Source organism: Nelumbo lutea, chromosome 8 (genome assembly GCF_056320005.1).
Source record: "Nelumbo lutea isolate HS-2025 chromosome 8, American lotus-T2T, whole genome shotgun sequence".
Classification (NCBI taxonomy): Eukaryota; Viridiplantae; Streptophyta; class Magnoliopsida; order Proteales; family Nelumbonaceae; genus Nelumbo; species Nelumbo lutea.
In genome coordinates, this window is record NC_142691.1 from 8477196 (window position 1) to 8495861 (window position 18666).

At 39.3% G+C, this 18666-nt stretch overlaps 1 protein-coding gene across 9 annotated transcripts in view; it reads right to left on the bottom strand.

Annotated features, from left to right (window-relative positions):
* Positions 1 to 263: 263 nt before the first annotated feature.
* LOC148842536 (golgin Putative 1) overlaps positions 264 to 18666 on the bottom strand; it is a 35732-nt gene continuing 17329 nt past the window's right edge. For 7 of the 9 annotated variants that reach the window (XM_088956945.1, XM_088956947.1, XM_088956951.1 and 4 more), the window contains 9 exons: positions 11856 to 11933; positions 11509 to 11577; positions 3012 to 3059; positions 2822 to 2917; positions 2427 to 2503; positions 1648 to 1693; positions 1446 to 1544; positions 1321 to 1365; positions 264 to 726 (listed from right to left, as the gene is read on the bottom strand). In XM_088956945.1, the coding sequence (XP_088813071.1) occupies positions 655 to 726; positions 1321 to 1365; positions 1446 to 1544; positions 1648 to 1693; positions 2427 to 2503; positions 2822 to 2917; positions 3012 to 3059; positions 11509 to 11577; positions 11856 to 11933 (630 nt within the window). In that variant the 3' untranslated portion in view covers positions 264 to 654. Of the gene's footprint in view, positions 727 to 1320; positions 1366 to 1445; positions 1545 to 1647; positions 1694 to 2208; positions 2308 to 2421; positions 2504 to 2821; positions 2918 to 3011; positions 3060 to 11508; positions 11578 to 11855; positions 11934 to 18666 lie in introns of all 9 variants that reach the window. The other 2 variants (XR_016103017.1, XR_016103016.1) reach the window with 2 other exon arrangements.

An 18666-nucleotide genomic window follows, 5' to 3' on the forward strand; every position in this document is an offset into this window, starting at 1 on the left:
AATGAACCCGTACTCCGTGACTCCGTGTTGCCAGACGGACGAATCATATCCACCGCTACATTACTAAATTCATGGAAACCCAGAAATATACCACCGAATAGACTGCCATTGCCAATCTTTGCACATTCGGTATGACCAATTGACCATCTTCATCTCAACCTGGGATTAGAGGTTCAGATGAATATAAAACAATCGTCAGTCCGGTGACTGTTTTCTTTGCGTTTAAATGAATTGTTATTTCTTATTCAAAAAAAAAAAAAAAGTAAAAATCTGGAAAAGGGATCATCATATCAATGATATGGACTCTACAATGTAGTGATTCTCGGTTGGGAGCTTCCATGAGCCAAAAAAAAAAAAAAAAAAAAACAGAAATATAATTGCATGTACTTCGGTATTTACACAGATAATCTGGCTACTTCCCCCCCCCACCCCACTTTTCTTCAAATCATATGCATATCAATCTTGGCTATAATACACCAATTTAAAGGCGAAACTACCACAAGATTATCACCAGAGAGAACTTTACAATGAATAGCAAAGAATTTTAAAAAGAGCTTCCACTGAAGAAATAGAACATTGTTATAGTTGCTGCATGCTATTTGCAAGCTATGGAACTCCAAACTACTTGTTTTTTATCCCGGAGTAGACATAGTTTCACGGTAAGATAGGGTTAGCGAGTCCCATTGATGCTGCAACCTCTCTAGAGGAAAAATTGTCGGCTTGTTCCTATAGAATACACAGAAGACTGTCAGCAATTCATAAACGTACTTACATTCAGATGCATATACCCATTGAAGTGTGTGAATTAATGGCTCCAAAGTTTAAATCCATGCAAAGGACATATTGTTAAATGAATAATTTCATAGAGCTTGCATTCATGCAAGGAAGTATGCGAGTCTGGCTTACATGATAAATCTAAATGTGTATTCATATATCCTGAACCAGCAGTTAGATAACTTAGATTTGACATGAAAGGAAAATGTGCGTCTGAAAACTACAATTTGTGCAAATCAATGCGTATATACTACATTCTATGACTTGTTAGATTAATAAATGAATGTGTCCCTGAATCCATTATCTAGCTTGGCGTCCATCGGAGAGAAGTAGAGAACAGGACCTTATGTGACCATAGATAGCCTTATTCATTATTGTCAAGACATTTAGTAGAGGTGTGCCTACAGTGATAAAAGCCTAACTATGTTGTCTGAAAAATAAAAAGGATAACTTATCATCCATGAAAAGAAACAACTTATACAAGCATATACAAGAATACAATTATGTTAGCCCTAGTTTCTGTAGCTAAAGTGGAGGGATGCATACCTGAAGGCGATGCAATAGATACATCAAAAACAAGTGAACAAAAACCTGTGAATTACTTCACAAAGTTAATTATTTCAAAATTACATGGTTGAATAAATATTAATGTTAGACGAACTGTTTCTCACCAGGTAGAAGAGTAGGATAACTCGAGCTTTTGGATACTGCCAGAGAAATCTAGTAGCGCTAACAGCTCCTGAATCTAATAGTTTTACTGCTTTTTGCAACTGCAAGAAGCAATTTAGGAACAAAACCAAAAGATAAAAATATGATGTTGACGACAAATGCAACTGAAAAACGGAATCGCAATGGGATACAAATCTTAATTACCTGAATGCTTGCCCCAACCATATGGCGGTGATGCAAAGGGAGAGGCCTGCAGTTATCATTTCATGAGAAAACAATGCTACAAGATGCCTAAACTGGAAAAAAGAAGATGAAAGAGATAAATGATAAAGGTTTTCGAAGTCGTAAGACATTTGATGCTTGGCGATCTCAGGTGGAGGTAACTAGAACAAGTTCTCTTGCAAATTTTGTCAAGACACCAGCAGAAAGTAGAAGTATTATTTAGGCTGGTGATTCGAGTATATCCTATTTTTGATAAGTCAGGCATCCCTATGTAACTGTGTAGTTTAATAGGGTTACCTTTTGTCTTTTCACAATGGATATTCAGCCCTTTTATTTTATTTTATTTTCAGATTCTAAAATAAGATAATTCCAATCCAGCAAATTCTGATACATGTGGGTTATTTCATTAGGGTCATAGTTCATATGTCGTATTAATCACGAGAAATGCTAGCAAGCACTCACAGGGAGCATCGTCTTAGCTTGGTGCAACTGAAACATGCATGGACCCATGACAAAAGACACTAAAAGACAAAGTTGACCTGCCTTTTCATGATCCACCATGTCTGTAGCAATGCTAAGTTAAGGTGGTGCATCCTCGCATTGCTTGATAGCATTCCTCATGGTGGACAACAAAATATGGTCCTGATGAAACAATCCATGTGCATCCATATTTGCTAGATTGAAATTATAGTATACAAGAAAAAAACACATATTTTAAAGAATTTGAAGCATAAAGTCTGATTAGAGAATACTCAACATACTCAAGTGCTTTCAAGTCACTGTCTTCCTCCCAAGATGATGAAGCTCGACGTGAGACCCTGCTCTTTTCTGCTTCCATCTGTTCAGTAAAAAACAGTGAATCTTATATGCAAGATAACAGGAAAGTAAAGATAATATGAATGGAGTTAGAGCTGGGGCACAACAAATTGGGTTGAAAATGACAAGACAATTTGCATCAGTTGGGTCAGGTCCTGTTGGGTTCTGGTTGAGGTGCAACCTGAGCCAGGCTGAGTTACAAACCAGGTTAGGCTATGTATAACCAACCTGGAAAATATAGGTATGTCTATTGGTATGTTCCAGGTAATTTTAATAACCACTGCCCAGTGGTGTTATGTATTTAAGATGAACAATATATTTTGACAAGCTAAACAAGAACCTGTGCTTCTTGAAGACGCTTGACCTCTTTCTCCAACTGGAATTCTGCTGCAGCCTTTTCGCTAGCCATGGCTTCTAGTTGTGTTTGCTTGTAATACTGAGTCATCATAAACCAAATATGATGTGAGAGTGAACTAGTAATATATGATACTGCTTCTGGTTAAATGAACTAGTACTGATATCTGACATACCAGTAAATCTGTTAGTTCTCGATATCGTTTCTCTAGTTCCATATGTTCCTGTCAAATGGTTGAAATATATAGGAATTAAGAACATTGAGCAAATACAGATAGTACATATGCAGGTAACATAAAATATCCAATATCTAAAAGATGAAATATAAGTCATATATATGGCCTCACTCAGTCCTTTGTGCTTGTAACCTACAAATTTTACAGCAATATACTAACAAAAATGATAAGCTCTGCTATGGTTTTATACTATGAGCATTCTTAAAGAAAATTATGTAACCCAATCTTCTATTACATATTGAAGAGGAAACTTACCTTTACAAAGTGGACAGTCAATATGCAGCAGCAGAAATAGGTATGGAAATCCATATCCTCCATAGAAATGTTATGCATGATATATACAATTTGGTAAGTCTTATAGTTGCACAACATTTTACTCAGTAACCCCCTAAAGAAAGAAGACAAAAAAAGTCATGTCCTACTTCTGGTAACCAATCCTAGAGAGTCCACTGTTCCCACTATGTTAGTTAACTAAGGTTAGGCATCCTTTTCTATTGAACAAATAAATGCCAAAGCTAATCGTTAATGAGCTGAATGTGGTGGTTGAAGGGGACACAAAATTAGTGGTGTGACAGCTAAAGGATCCACAATCCATAATTTGGTGGTACCGGAGTGAAATGAAAAAATTAAAATGGCTTATCGGGAATATGAATGTGAGGATACAATGGGCGAGGAGATTGACAAATGGGATGGAAGATGTATTAGTCAAGCAAGGGGTGAATAGGGCTAATTTGTTTTGGGCTAATGGGCTCAAATGTAATTTGTTTGTTTTCATATAGAGAGGTAGCATCTCGTGCCTCTCTAAGGGATGCTTGTAATATTTCATTACCTTGTAATGGAATTTGAAGTTATTTATCAAAAATAAATAAATAAATAAATAAGTAAATAAATGTCAAAGCTAAAGGTAAAAAATAAAACATCCAAAAAGATATGATAGTCACTTAAAATGGTTCAACTGTGGAAGATCAGAAAAAATTAACTCATATTTCCTGAACCACTTCCCTTTAAATATCCTAGGCATTCCTAAATGTGCATGCCTTTATATTGAATTCATAATTGTGTTAAAGTAATCATGTTGGCATATTGTGCTGCTAAAATGTATTTGCAATTAGGTTCTATTATTAGAATTATCTTGCATATTTCTTTTTTTGATAAGTAACCAAATTTTGCTACTGATCAATAATAAAGATACAGCAGTACTGCTTCCAATAAGGGGGCACAAGGTGCTCCTCAAAGCAAATCAAATTTACAATTGAGCCCAAAATAACTGGTTCTTATGCCCCCTTGCTTAGCTAATGTTGGTTCAATTGGTTTAGTGTTTATACTAGTCTTATTTATGTTTTAAGTTCTTAGTTATTGGGCCTAAACTTGTTTTATTCTTTTTATGTCTAGGTGTCCATCACTAATCAGGGGCATTCTAGTCCATTCTTGTAACATTACATTGTAAACACCTATATAAGACTCTAGGGCTGGTTGAAGTGACTAAGCCGCCATTCTCAGATCTTCTTCTTCTTCTTCTTCTTCGGCTGTTGTTCTCCAGCAAACATGGTATCAGAGCACTAACTGGTCTGACTGGTTACAGCTGCCTCTTTTCTCCACTTCTCTATTCCTTTTTTCTCTCTCCTATCTCGGCCACTGTGAAAAAACCCTAGGGCTGACCGTAGAACACAAAAAGGTCTGTATCTAGGGTTTCCCTTGGTTGTAGGGCCCAAGGGGAGTTTGTTCCAGAAGCTGATGCCCTACTAGAAACCCTGCAGCGGGTAGTAGCCAATCGGCTAAGAGAGATTTGTGTGGAACAGATCTAGGTGGAAGGACTGAGTTAGACAGTCCTAGTACAGATCGTAAGGGTGGTCACAATCTAGGTTTGATCACCAGAGGTGCCAAAGAGGTATTGCCCTCGGCTACAACTATGACAACAGAAGTCAAAGCCCAGTCCAGACGTGTTCAGCACGGTATAGGGGTGGATTGTTCTTGGTTTCAGACCTATTACGGGGGGTTCTCAGACTTGTAACAACTTCGATAAGTCTGAAATCGTGTTCTTTGTACTGAGATTTCAATTGTGATCACTGTAAGAGGAAGGATGTCTTCAATATCGGGAGAAGTGTCTTCTAAGGATAATAGAACTGGTGGGAGGTCTTCTAATCTGGAAAACCCAAATCTGCACAGCTTGCAGATCACCAGTGTATTGTTGGACGAATATAACTTCAGAGAATGGTCTGTTTCAGCCATGCTCTTCATTACTTCCTGGGAACTTACGGGTTATTTAGATGGATAGAAGCAGGAACCTGAAGTGGGTGGTGTGGAGTACGCAATATGGCGTAAGGAAAATGCTACTTTGGCTGCTTGCTTCGATGACTCCAAGAGTGGCCAGGACTGTTCAACACTTTCCCACTGCTGCTAAGATTTGGGAGAAAGTGTCTAAAACTTATGGACAGAAAAAGAACAATGCAAGAATCTATAGGCTAAACCAAGACATTGCTGCATTGAGACAAGGAGATATGACAGTTGCAACTTATTTTGCAACCCTAGAAGGACTATGGGAAGAACTTGATCATCATCTTATTCTTGGTTGGGAGAATATAAGAGACAAGGAGAGGCATGATAAACAAATTGAAGAAGGTAGAGCCTTTAAGTTCTTGGCTGGCTTAGACCCAGTGTATGAGAGCATAAGGTCTCAAATTTTGGGAAGGGATGAAATGCGAGATTTACACCATGTCTACTATCTTGTAAGGAATGAAGAGGTTAGGAGGAAAGAGATGCAAGTTGACACTCAAATACAGCCTGTTGAACATTCAGCCTTGATTTCTTCAAACCAAAAAGGGAGCAAGCACTCGGACAAGAGGCATCTTAAGTGCACTCATTGTGGAGGTGAAAGGTATGTAAAAGAGACTTGTTGGGTTCTTTATCCTCATATGAAACCAGCTGCGTTAAGGAAAGACAAGAAGCCTCAGAGGAATCAAACAACAAGTGGGAACCTTGTTACTAGTCACAATGGTGAGAGCCCGAAGAACACATCTACAGTTACACTTCCTCCCATGGGATAGACTGCTAATTCCCACACATTCGGGTCCTTGGATTTCACTACTGATGAGGTAGAGGTCCTTATCCGGGGCCTTAACCCATCTAAGGACTAATTCCCTTGCTTCCACCTCTCTTGCCAGATTAGGTATTGTCTCCGCTTGTAGTGCAACTAGTTCTATAGAGTCTACTTCTTGGATTATAGATTCCGGTGCAACTGACTACATGACACACATGTCCTCTTTATTTTCTTCTTATCATTTGATGTCTGGCCAAGATAAGATGAGAGTTGCTGATAGTTCTCTCTCCACCATCTCTGGGAAAGGAGGGGTTGACCTAAGCAAGGATCTCTCTCTTAAATCTATTCTACATGTTCCCAATCTTACTTCCAACCTCTTATCTGTTTCGAAGCTTACCAAGAATTTAAACTATAGCATAACTTTCTTTTCTACTCATTGTGTCTTTCAGGACAGACTAACGAAGAGAACGATTGGGAGCGGTCATGAGTGTGGAAGTCTCTACTATTTTGATGTAGACATCAGTTCGGCCTTGCAATCATCTGCTGCCAGTAGTCAGAATAATGAGGAGTCAATAGCTAGGTTGCACTTGTGGCAAGCTAGGCTAGGTTATTTACCTTTTTCGTCGTTGCAAGGGTTGTTTCCTGAATTATTCAAGGGTATTTCAAGTCAAAGTTTAGTTTGTGAAGTGTGTCAGTTGTCAAAACAATGTAGAACTCTTTATCCAATTTCTAGTAATGGAATTCAAACTCCTTTTGATTTGGTCCATTCTGATGTTTGGGGCCCTTCACCTCTTGTTTCTGTAGATGGCTTTCGTTACTTTATCAGCTTTATTGATCATTATTCACGATGCACATGGATCTACTCGTTAAAAGGACGTGATGAAGTGTCACGGATAACCATGGCATTTTGTAAAACGATTGAAACTCAATTCGACAAAAGATTAAGCAATTTCGTTCAGACAATGCTGCTGAATATTTTGAAAGTTCCTTGAACCTGTTCATGGAGGATGCAGGCATGCTACACTAGTCATCTTGTGCTTGTACCCCTCAACAAAATGGGGTTGCTGAGCACAAAAATAGACACTTATTGGAGACAACTCGAGCTTTACTATTTCAGCACAAGGCTCCCAAACACTATTGGTCTCAAGCAGTCCTTACCGCATCATATCTGATAAATCGGATGCCATCTAAGGTGTTGGGTATGAAAACTCCTTTCTTTGTCATTTGCCCTAATCTTCCAGTCTTTTCTCTTATACCTAGTCTTTGGTTGTGTATGTTTATTCATGTAAAGAATCCAAAGAAGACCAAGTTGGATCCTAGGGCTACGAAAGGAATCTTTCTAGGGTACTCTCCTACACAGAAGGGTTACAAGTGTTATGATCCCGTTACCAAGAAGAAATACATCACAAAGAATGTGGTATTTTTTGAGTCTCAATCCTATTTTCATTCTTCCCAAAATCCTCTTTAGGGGGAGACTAGTGGGATGGAAGAGGATTCTTCTTCTCCCTCTTTTTTTGTGCCTCTTTCAGCCTTGGGCCTTCCATCTTCTCCTCTTGATCCTCCTAGTTATAGCATCCCAGGTGAATCTAGTGAGGCTCCCATTGAACCTGTTACCACTCTTGATGCTGCGGATGTAACTGAGAACACTAGTAGGCAACAAAAAGATACGAGAATCACCTACAACAGAAGGAAAAAAGACCCTCCAACTCATGGCAGCAACCAATCGAACTCGGATCAATCTGTCTCAACAACTCCAGGTAATCTTATCACTCATACTTCTGATTTGGATCTCCCTATTGCTCTTCATAAGCCTACCCGTTCTTGTACCATCCGACATCCCATTGCTGAATATGTTTCTTACTAATGCTTATCTCCTCGTTATTATTCCTTTGTGTCTGCTCTCTCTTCCGTGCATGTCCCTAATAGGTACTCAGAGGCAATGTCTATCCCAAGATGGAGAGAGGCTATGAATGAAGAAATGAAAGCCTTAATGAAAGCTAGGACTTGGGAATTAGTGAATCTACCAAAAGGGAAGAGCATTGTGGGATGCAAGTGGGTGTTCACTGTGAAGCATAGGGAGGACGGGTCCATTGAAAGATACAAGGCCAGACTAGTGGTGAAGGGGTTTACTCAAAAGGAAGGGATTGACTACAAAGAAACCTTTGCTCCAGTTGCAAAGCTCAACACAATCCGGGTTCTATTGTCATTAACTGCAAACTTCTCTTGGGAGCTATATCGGTTGGATGTGAAGAACGCTTTCCTAAATGGCGATCTACATGAAGAGGTATTCATGGATCCTCCATCAGGTTATGGTTTTGATGGGAAAGTGTGTAAACTAAGGAAAGCATTATATGGTCTTAAGCAGCCCCTTCGAGCTTGGTTTGAGAAGCTCTATGGGACCATGAAGAGAGTGGGATACACTCAAAGTGGTGCAGATCATACTTTGTTCATAAGGAAACAGAATAGCAGACTTACGACACTCATCGTCCATGTGAATGATATGGTGATTACAAGGAATGATCTAGACGAGATAAAACGATTGAAGGAGTTCTTGGCATCTGAGTTTGAGATCAAAGATTTGGGCCATCTGAGATACTTCCTTGGAATTGAATTTGCTAGGTCACAAGAGGGCAATTATATATGTCAACGGAATTACGTCCTTGATCTTCTAGAGGAGACAAGTATGATGGGGAGTAGACCAACAGATACTCCAATAGAACATAATCATTGTTTACAGGAATCGGTTGGAGAGGACTACCTTGATAAAGAGAGATACCAAAAACTGGTAGGGAAATTGATATATCTGTCTCTCACTCGACCAGATATTGCTTATATTGTACATGTTGTCAGCCAGTTCATGCACTCTCCAAAGATTCCTCATATGAGAGCAGTGGAAAGGATTCTTAGGTATTTGAAGACTTGCCCAGGAAAAGGAATTCTGTTAAAAAAACACAATAAAATTGAAATTGAAGCGTATACTGATGCATATTGGGCCGGTTCTGTTGGAGACAGGAAGTCTACTTCTGGGTATTGCACGTTCGTTGGAGGGAATTTGGTTACATGGCGAAGTAAAAAGCAGAATGTGGTTGCTAGATCAAGTGCAGAGGCTGAATATCGAGCTATGGCTCATGGTGTTGCTGAACTATTGTGGCTTAGGACCCTTCTTGATGAGCTCGGGATAAGGGTCGAGTGTCCTCTTAGGCTGTACTGTGACAACAAGGCTGGTATCAACATTGCAAATAACCCAGTGCCACATGATAGGGCGAAGCATATTGAGATTGACCGACACTTCGTTAGAGAAAGGATAATCTCAGGGGAACTTTGCATTCCTTATACTCCTTTCGAGATGCAGATTGCAAATGTGCTAACAAAAGGACTAGCTTCAATGAAATTCTTAGACTTACTTGGCAAGCTAAACATGACTGACATCCATGCTTAGCTTGAGGGGGAGTGTTGGTTCAATTGGTTTAGTGTTTATGTTAGTCTTATTTATGTTTTAAGTTCTTTGTTATTGGGCCTAAACTTGTTTTATTCTTTTTATGTCTAGGTGTCCCATCACTAATCAGGGGCATTCTAGTCCATTCTTGTAACATTACATTGTAAACACCTATATAAGACTCTAGGGCCAGCTGAAGTGACTAAGCCGCCATTCTCCAGCAAACAACTAACAAATATGCCAGCCCATTTGCGGATCTCCTTTCCCATCTAATTCTCATTGGTTTATTTGAGGTTAGCCACTTGAATCTTCTTAAAGCCCCCTGGTAGGACCATGCTCACTCCGGTTCTTGCAACCCCCTAATAACCAATTTTGAGTGCCCTTAATTAACAAATTTTCAAACCACAACTCTTTGGAGATCTCTACTCCTTACAGAATTACTTGGACTTCTGCGTTAATAAAGTCCCCCACCCCAATGGGACCAGAAAACAAAGCCACAATCTAACCTTCTGCATTTCTGAAGACTCCCCAATGCTTGAAGGCCCTGGATTGCCTAGACTACTTCCATCAAAGTTTAGCTTCATAACATCTTGTTCACAGGGCCTCCACTCCACCATTGACTTGTCCTTCACCACCAAGCTTTTTGCAACCATCTCCTAATTTCTCCAAATGTCATCAAATGAAAAGTGTGAGAAGTTTATTTAATTATGCAGTTATGCACTCCCATATATAAACCTCTTCCCTTCTCAATGGAAATTCTGACATTTCTTTCCTCCCAAACTGTCCACACCAAAGCAGCCAAGCACATCTCCATAAGACTTTACCTCTTTTCTTTGGCCACCTGAAGGTAGTAAGGTCAAATAAACTGTTAATCTACAACCAAAGAGACCAAAAAGCTTTTCCCAAAGCTCTACAAAAAAGAGCAGGAGAATAGTAAGTGATAACAACTTTCTCCATTTGCTTTGCAAAGGATACACCAATTAGGGGATAAGCTAAGATTGGATCTCCTTTTTTGCCAATTATCCAAGGTGTTTAATTTACCAAGAGAAACTTCCTAACAAAGAGCTCCCACGTTAGGGGGGATGGGCCTGGACCACAATTCCTTACTATGGAAAGGTTGGAGGTTAGTAATCAAGCACAAACAAGAAAAAATAGAAGAACAACAAAATAAACTCAATGGGTTGGGGGTTCGAATATGAGTACCAGAATTAGAAGGGTCAAAACAAACAACATCAAGGGTTTTGAGGAGCAAGGCAGCTTGGCCAATTCAAAGTCTCTCTAGTCTCTCCTAAAACCCAAAACCCAAATTCCATCTAAGGCCAGGAGATTGGGAAAAGGAAGCAAACCTTTGGATAGGTTCTTTTTTGAACAAAGATGGGGAATACAAGGAAGGAAATAGGTCCTTGAGGATAGAGTTTCCAATCCAGACATCTTCCCAAAAAAGAACCCTATCTCCAGTATAAACATCATACCTGATAAAGCTTGAGAATTGCAGAAAGATGCTATGTATAGCCTTCCATGGAGAGTTTAAAATAGCCCACTGAGATACACCCACATCACAACCATTGCTTACCCCTCCATGAATCCTTTCTACAACTTTGTGCCAGAGCCTCTCCCTTTCCAAAGGCCATCTCCACAACCACTTGCCCAATAGAGCTGTATTCTGTATTCTTCTTCCCTATATTACCTAAACCCAACCTACCTTGCTCCTTCCTCTTACACACTAAATCCCACCTAACCAAATGATCCTTTCTTCCTTCACCAGCTTCCCACCTAACCAAATTATCTTCCATAATTCTCAAGTTATTGGTGTAAATATGAGATCGCATCATACAAACCATAAAAATCTAGGAAAATTTAAATTATGCCACAAAATATAAATTTTAAAAGAAAGCAAGTTCTCTGAACTTTCCGACCGAAATGATTTATAACATCAGAAGGGAACTGAATAAATCAGAACTAACTTGTCGTGAGTAATGCTCAGCATCTCTTTTCATTCCTGCCATTTCCACCCTCATTTTTTGCACTTCAGCCTGTCAAAACCAACAGTGGAGATCCTAAATAATGAGCTTAATTGGCTTTTGTAAATACTAGTGTAAAGTTAAGAATTCTGATAAGAAAACAGTGGAACAAACCAAACAGAATTAGTTATTAATTTAACAGAAACTAACTTATTGTTAAATATTTGTTCCCTTGGACTTGGGAATAATACATGTAAAGTCCACAAGAATGATATGATGACACTCAATTTTGATTCTGTTCATCAAATTGAAGAAAACAATATACTAGATAACAACCAAAAGACACTTGCCTCTAAAGAATAAAGCTTGGACTCTGCATCTCTTTGACCTTGGCGTGCCCACTCCATTTCCTCTTGCCATGCCTGCATCTTGAAGATTGAACAATTGGTGTAAGCAATAGGATATGGGATTCTAAAGCTATTATAATGAAGAAACTTAAGGTTTCCTTCAAACTAGTGGGGCAGTTTTAGTCAGTATTACGTACATGCTTATATATTGCAGGAATAGATAACTAGAAGGTGCTAGACATGTAAGCATTTCTTTCTTCCTTATCTCTTTTTCTTGTGAGTAGAGAAAGGATGAAAAAAGAGACGAGACAGATTTGTTTTTGGAAGGGGGAGGGGGAATATGACATAAAAATGTCCATAGAAACCTAGCATCCTCTTGAACAAAGGGAGGTTGCTGCCCCATTATTAGGGGTACCTGTTACCCAGCCAACCAACCTTTCTTAATTAACCCAATGAATTACGCAACCCATATTTGATTCACTACGTGAAACCAACTTGGGCAGGCCAAGTGGATTGGGTTGAAAATTGCCACCACAGAACTTAGCCAATAAGGGGCCATTTATTTACAGCTGAAGTGGCTTAACTGAATGACTTGTTTTGTATTTTGATGGAGAAAATGTTAAAAATAATAAAAATATTTGAGGATTTAGTAATTAACTCAAGTTCAGCTTCAACCATTAAGGAGCTCACAACTTCGTTAAAAAACTTATTCTGTCATTCACTAAAAGACAAAGCAACACAGCAGTTATCAAATGACCCAGAGAGCAAAGCAGAAAGTAATAGACTCAAAAATACGCTTCAAGAAGTCTACCTTTCAAAAAGCAAAAAAGCAAAAAGCAAAAAGCAAAAAAAAAAAAAAGAGTTTGAAGGCCAATGCATAATGTGATTAATGCACCAAATAGTAGTTGAAGCATGTAGAACTTATAAGTATCCTCAACCAAATTTGACAGCATAATCCATAACAGTAGCAGCCAACTTGATGAGATGAAGATGGATTATATAACAAATAGCAACATCTGAGATAAATTGGCCCAAGTGACCTCAAATTAGGCAGCTCATACCCACCCTAGTTTCACTTAAAGATTTAGCCATGTTTAAACACCAGGACCCAGGAAGAATGTATTTACCTAGGCTACTATGGCACAGTCTATGTATTTGCCTAGACTATAATTACCCAGGAAGAATGATATGACAAATATTGAAGATTTTTTTGCTCTGGTTGATTCCTCGACCTCCAATTACCATCAAGAAATGACTGCTTAGTATATTTGATAATACTCTCTATTATATGAGAAACATGAACATTTTAGAATATGCAACTATTCCTCTTCCTCTAGATATCATAGCAGAGGCACAAAATGATATACTAAGAACCTGGTTCTTGATCTAAGAACCAGCAAGGTGGCTAATGCTTCTCCTAAATCAAAAGTGTTTGGAAACAGCCAACCACACCCTAGTGTAAAATTTTCTAACTAGAAGGCTGTGTCTTCCTGGAAATTGGAAGGTATGAAAGGAAAAATGCCCCAAGAAGATAATATGAATTTCAAAAATTCACTTTGAACAAAAAACTAGAAGGCAGAAACAAAAATTCTGCAGAATAATATGTGGACACACATACACATGCTAAAGGTAAAAATACATTAAAAATGTAGAAATCTGCTGAATTAAAGAATATAAAAGAAAAGTAGTTTCTTGAAGAGAGAAGGAAGAGAGAAGGAGAAGAAGAGAAGTTGAAAAGAAAAGAGAGCAATAATCTGGCCACCCCCTTCACTTATTATTTATACTAAAATAATAAAACAGTACAAAGACAACTATGCCCTTATAGGCCGGCAAAACATAAAACAGCATATATAACACTCAAAAACATACCAAAATTTGGACACATAACTACTGTGGTTGCCACCTCCTATCTAACAACTAACATAAAACATCTACTCAGAAAAACATCATAAAACTAATTAATCTTCAATACTCCCCCTCAAGTTGGGAATAAATGTCACACATTCCCAACTTGCGCAGATCATGTTCAAGCTTGTTCTTTGCCACCCCTTTAGTGAGAACATCAGCCAGCTGCAACTCTGAAGAGACATAAGGCAAACAAACTTCTCCGGTTGTTACCCTTTCTCTTATAAAGTGCCTATCAACTTAAATGTGTTTTGTCCTATCATGCTGAATTGGATTGTGCGCAATATTGATTACAGCCTGATTGTCACAGTATAAGATCATAGGTTCCTCTGCTTTCACCCCAATCTCACTCAAAAGAGATCTAACCCAAAGAAGTTTTGAGACACCATGACCATGAGCCATGGATCTATACTCAACCTTTGCACTTGACCTTGCCACAACCGCTTGCTTCTTACTCTTCTAGGAGATCAAGTTACAACCTACAAAGGTACACACTCTTGATGTAGACCTCTTGTCATCTAAGCATCCTGCCCAGTCTGCATTTGTATAGGATTCTAACTTCAGATTCTCATGATTTGAGAAAAGAATGCCTCTGCCAGGGTGCTTTTTCAGATATGCAAGTATTCTCTCAATAGCTTCCCAGTGCTGAACTCGAGGTGCATGCATGAACTGACTCACAACACTAACAACATAAGAAATATATGGTCGTGTCATACAAAAATACAACAGCCAGCCCACCATTCTTTGATATCTCCCCACATCCTTTACCAACTCACCATCCTCACCATTAATTCTGTGATTTGGATCAATAGGAGTATCTGCTGGTTTGGTGCCTAGCTTCCCAATCTCTCGCAGTAGGTCAAGTACATACTTTCTCTGTGAAATGAAGATCCCATGCTTGGATCTTGCAACTTCAATCCCTAAGAAGTATTTGAGTTCACCAAGATCTTTGATCTCAAATTCTTGCTGCAATGATTTTTTGAGATCATCAATTTCCTCCAGATCATTTCTTGTCACCACTATATCATCCACATACACAATCAGAATTAACACCAGAGCATCTCTCCTCTTCACAAAGAGGGTGTGATCAAACTGTATCTGTGTGTATCCAAAACGGATGAGTGCCCCTCTGAACCTGTCAAACCAAGTCCTAGGTGACTGTTTCAGACCATACAGAGATTTTTTGAGTCTGCACACCTTTCCTTTACCAACATTTTCATAAAAGCCTGTTGGAATGTCCATATATACTTCCTCCTGTAAATCACCATTGAGGAAAGCATTTTTGACATCAAGCTAGAATAAGGGCCATGAATAGGTGGCTGTTAGAGATAAAAATGATACGAATTGAATTCATCTTAACTACTAGCGCAAAGGTTTCTAGATAATCAACACCATAGGTCTGAGTATACCCTTTTGCTACCAACCTTGCCTTGTACCTCTCTATCTTGCCATCGGCCTTATACTTCACTGTGAATACCCATCTACATCCGACTGTCTCCTTGTCTGGGGGGAGATCAACTATTTCCCAAGTTTGGTTTTTGACCAAAGCATCCATCTCATCTTACACGGTTGTTTTCCACTCAGGTTTGGAGAGAGCCTCAATAACATTCCTGGGTATAGACACATAATCCAGGGAAGAAAGAAAAGCACGGTAGGAGGGTGATAAGGCACTGTAGGAAAGATGGTGTGAAACGCAGTGGGCTATACACTTTCTCTTCCCCTTACGAAGTGCAATGGAAAGATCAAGGTCAGTGGGATCAGCTGCAACAATGGTGTTAGGGATAGAAACATTATCATCAGAAAACATAATAGGCTCAGGCTTAAGAGAAATACCTGGAACTGTATTTGCCGAATCTGGAGTTTTAGAAGGACTGACAGAGAGTGGTGTGGGTTGAGGATGTGTGGAGTCAACCATCATTTGTTGGCGCAAATATTTCTGTGAGGCTTCCTGTAGTGGCCCAGGTAATGAAACTGGAGGTGCAGGTGCTAGCTAAATTGATGGAAGCATCACAAAAGTAGGAAGAGGAACAGATTGTGAGTTCTCCTCCCCAAAACTCTCCCCCTGAGGAGAACCACTCGAGAAGAAGAATGTGGATTCAAAAAATGTAACATCCATAGTGACAAATTTGCTCATCGACACTAGGTCATAACAGCAATACCCCTTTTGGTTCTAAGCATACCCAAGAAAAACACATTTCTTGGCCTTAGGATCTAATTTCTTGTGATGAGGGATAAGAATGTGAACAAAAGAAACATAACAAAAAACCCTTAGAGGTATATGAAATATCTCTCCATCTGGAAAAAGAAGGCTAAATGGCACCTTAAACCCCAAAGTCCGTGAAAGAACACGGTTAATCAAATGCACGGCTGTAAGAACTGCATCTCCCCAGAACTACACAAGAACTGAAGCACACATCATAAGACTCCTTGTCACCTCCACAATGTGTCTGTTTTTCCTCTCAGCAACTCCATTCTATTGCGGTGTATACGCACAACTGCTCTGATTAACTACACCATGTTCTAAGAGATACATGGTAAGGTCCTTCTCAAAGTACTCTCTGGCATTATCTGATCTAAAAGCCTTAGTTCTCACTCCAAATTGTGTGAAAACCATCTGGTGGAACTGTCGTACTAAGTTACGAACCTCATCACGTGATCTCATCAAATATATCCAAGAATATCGTGTATAATCATCCACAAATAAGAGAAAGTAACAGAATCCTCCCATGGAAGGGATTTGATATGGCCCCTATACATCGGTGTGAACAATATTAAAAGCCGAAGTACTTCTTTTATTACTTAGTTTAAAAGACTGTCTACAATGCTTTCCTAATTGACAACTCTAACACTCCAAAGTAGATAACTGAACAGACTCAAACAATTTTGGGAAAAGGCATTTCAAAGAACTAAAAGAAGGATGTCCCAAGCGGTTGTGCCAAAGCATAATTTAGTTCACCGACTCTGACCCACTACTACTGCTGCTGCTAACATGATGGCCCTGACGTCTCAGAATTTCATCTAGAAGGTAGACTCCATTCACCTCACGACCACTCCCAATCATCTTTTTTGACTTCAGATCCTGCAAAACACAATTACAAGGAAGAAAGGTCACGGAACAATTCAAATTTTTTGTCAAACAACTAACAGACAGTAGGTTGGTATGAAATCTAGGGACATGTAAAGCAAAAGACAGAGTTATATCATTGGTCACTTTAATTGTCCCCTTCCCAGCAATGGGCATATGTGAACCATCTGTTGTAGGGACTCTGTCTCTATTAGAGCACAACTAATAGGAACTGAAAATGGTAGGGGCATTAGTCAAATGCTCAGATGCTCCTGGGTCTATAATCCAGTGAGGTCCCTCCTTACTAGAAGGGGATGCAAGATTTGCAGTTGCATACGAACTACCTGTATGTGCAAAGGAAGTGGTGTAGTTGGCTTTTGCATTCTATTGTCCATCTGGAAGGCTAGAGCTAGGTGAATCATTCTTAGTCATAAGTTGTCCAGACCTCTCTAATTCTATTCTACTGCTACTACTGCAATGGATTCCCAATCAGCTTGGGAGAGAGGGGCTGAAGAGTCTCCTATAATGGTTACATTTGCATTTCCCTTCTTGTTTCTTATCCGAGCAGGCATAAGATTTGGATGAAGCTTCCAACAAGTGTCCCTAGTATGCTTAGGCTTCTTGCAATGATCACACACCAAGTCCTTCTTATCTTCCCTTCTAGTCTCACTACTCCCCCTGTCTCCATTCGACTTAGGTTTTGTTGTACCAACCATAGCCGACTAGTCAATCCCAAGCTATCTTAGCATTACATTCATCCTACTCTCCTCTCCAAAGACAAAAGCATAGGCCTGAGAGAGTGCCACACCCTCCCTATAAAGAATATGTTACCTAGCAATGTCAAATTCAGGGTTCAACCCTGCCAAGAACTCAAAAACCATATTCCTCTCTACTAATCTGTGATAAGTTGCTACATCATTTACACTTTCCCATACCACATTTTTTAAGTGATCCATTTCCTGCCATAGGATTTTCAGCATGGAGAAATACACTGCAAGAGGTTTTTCTCCATGTTTCATACTTGTCACCTGATTTCTTAACTGATAAGCTTTGACTTCAATTTGCTTTTGAGAGTAGGTTTCAATCACTCCATCCCAAATCTACTTAGCAGTATTAGCCCATAGGAAATTTTTTGCAATATGAGGTAACATAGAATTACATAGCCAGGACTTTACCATGTAATTCTCCTGCACCCATTGGGAAGAGTCTGTATCAGGTTTCTTCTACTCCCCAATGAGATGCCCTAATTTTCCATAGGCACCAATAGCCATCTTAGCTGATTGTGCCCACTCCAAATAATATGTACCATCAAGTTTTACTGTAGTAATGATCCCAAACCCAAAAATATCACTACTACCTCCAACACCCAGTCCCACAGTACCAGTAGGTTTCATCTCGGTATTCCAACTCCCCATCTTATTTTAAACAGTTCAACAGTAAGAAAAAAATAGATTGGAGACCTTCAAAAAAAATTTAATATCACACACACAGAAACCAACCCTTCCAGAAGAAGAAAACCCTAGTTGGAGGGAAATCTCTCTCCTCCCCACGCCTCCCAACAGAGAGAAAAGTTAACCGATCACTCCGGGAGTCCCAGAAATTTCCAGAAACCAAACCGCCCTCTTTAGAAAATCAAAAGAAAACTAACAATGCCTGGATGCCCAAGATTAGATAAAAAACAAAGAGTTCAACTTTTCTGGGACTCTTCCTCGTACTCCAGTTCTTCCTGATTTTGATGTCGAACAGTAGATCACCTTCCTGATGTCTAGATCCCACCAAAAACTCCAAGAACCGGGCAATCTATATCAGATCGATCAGCCTTTTACTACTTAATGTAGTCGGCTG